Source organism: Gavialis gangeticus, unplaced genomic scaffold, assembly GCF_001723915.1.
Source record: "Gavialis gangeticus isolate Ggan-Ray unplaced genomic scaffold, GavGan_comp1, whole genome shotgun sequence".
NCBI lineage: Eukaryota > Metazoa > Chordata > Crocodylia > Gavialidae > Gavialis > Gavialis gangeticus.
In genome coordinates this window covers 13,825,213-13,825,810 of record NW_017729018.1, presented here as the reverse complement: position 1 = coordinate 13,825,810, position 598 = coordinate 13,825,213, and the positions used below count along the sequence as shown (strand labels likewise).

Here is a 598-nt window from a genome sequence, read left to right as displayed (position 1 = left end):
GGGGGGGGGGGGGGGGGGGGGGGGAGGGGCAACAGGGTTCTGCCTCTGACTTCTTTTTCCAACAGTAGCTTTATCAGCCACTGACACCTGTTTCCTTTCGGACTCCCAGATCTGCGAGCAGGGATGTGCAGCCCTGTGCATGCTGGCTTTGCGCAAGCCAGAGAACTGTAAAGTCATCATGGAGGGTGGAGGAGCCCTGGCAGCTCTGCAAGCCATGAAGGCGCATCCAAGAGAAGTGACTGTGCAGGTATCTCAATTACTGGTGCTCTCAATTACTAATCCGGAACCAGGGGTTTTCTGAGTTCACTTTTTCACTGGGTTTTTTTGTGCCTCCCCTGGCAGCTCTGTTAGGAGGGTGATGAAAGACTTGGTGATAGATGATGGCTCTGTAGCTCTTTGAGAAGCATCCGCTCATCTCTCCAAGCTGCTCAGCTGCAGATTCTTGCTAGTCACTGTCCAAGGATTGTAGTCAGTCCCAGTGACTTGCTTGTTGCATTTGTATTCTTCACTGACACTACCTCCTAGACCAAGCTGGTCTGAGCTCAGCTGGGGCCTCCTCACACTTTCAGCTACTTTAAAGTTTCATGTCCTTTAAGGC

The 598-nt window shown here is 52.0% G+C and overlaps 1 protein-coding gene and 1 long non-coding RNA gene across 3 annotated transcripts in view; one reads left to right on the top strand and one right to left on the bottom strand.

The window, feature by feature from the left end:
- The window catches only part of LOC109294976, a 17,139-nt gene that overhangs the window by 862 nt on the left and 15,679 nt on the right, over nucleotides 1-598 (bottom strand). The gene's annotated exons all lie outside the window — the stretch shown is intronic.
- Nucleotides 1-598, top strand: part of ARMC6 (armadillo repeat containing 6) — a 19,322-nt gene that overhangs the window by 6,644 nt on the left and 12,080 nt on the right. For both annotated transcript variants that reach the window (XM_019513609.1, XM_019513610.1), the window contains exon 7: nucleotides 110-247. In XM_019513609.1, coding sequence (XP_019369154.1) covers nucleotides 110-247 — 138 coding nt within the window. The remainder of the gene's footprint in view (nucleotides 1-109; nucleotides 248-598) is intronic.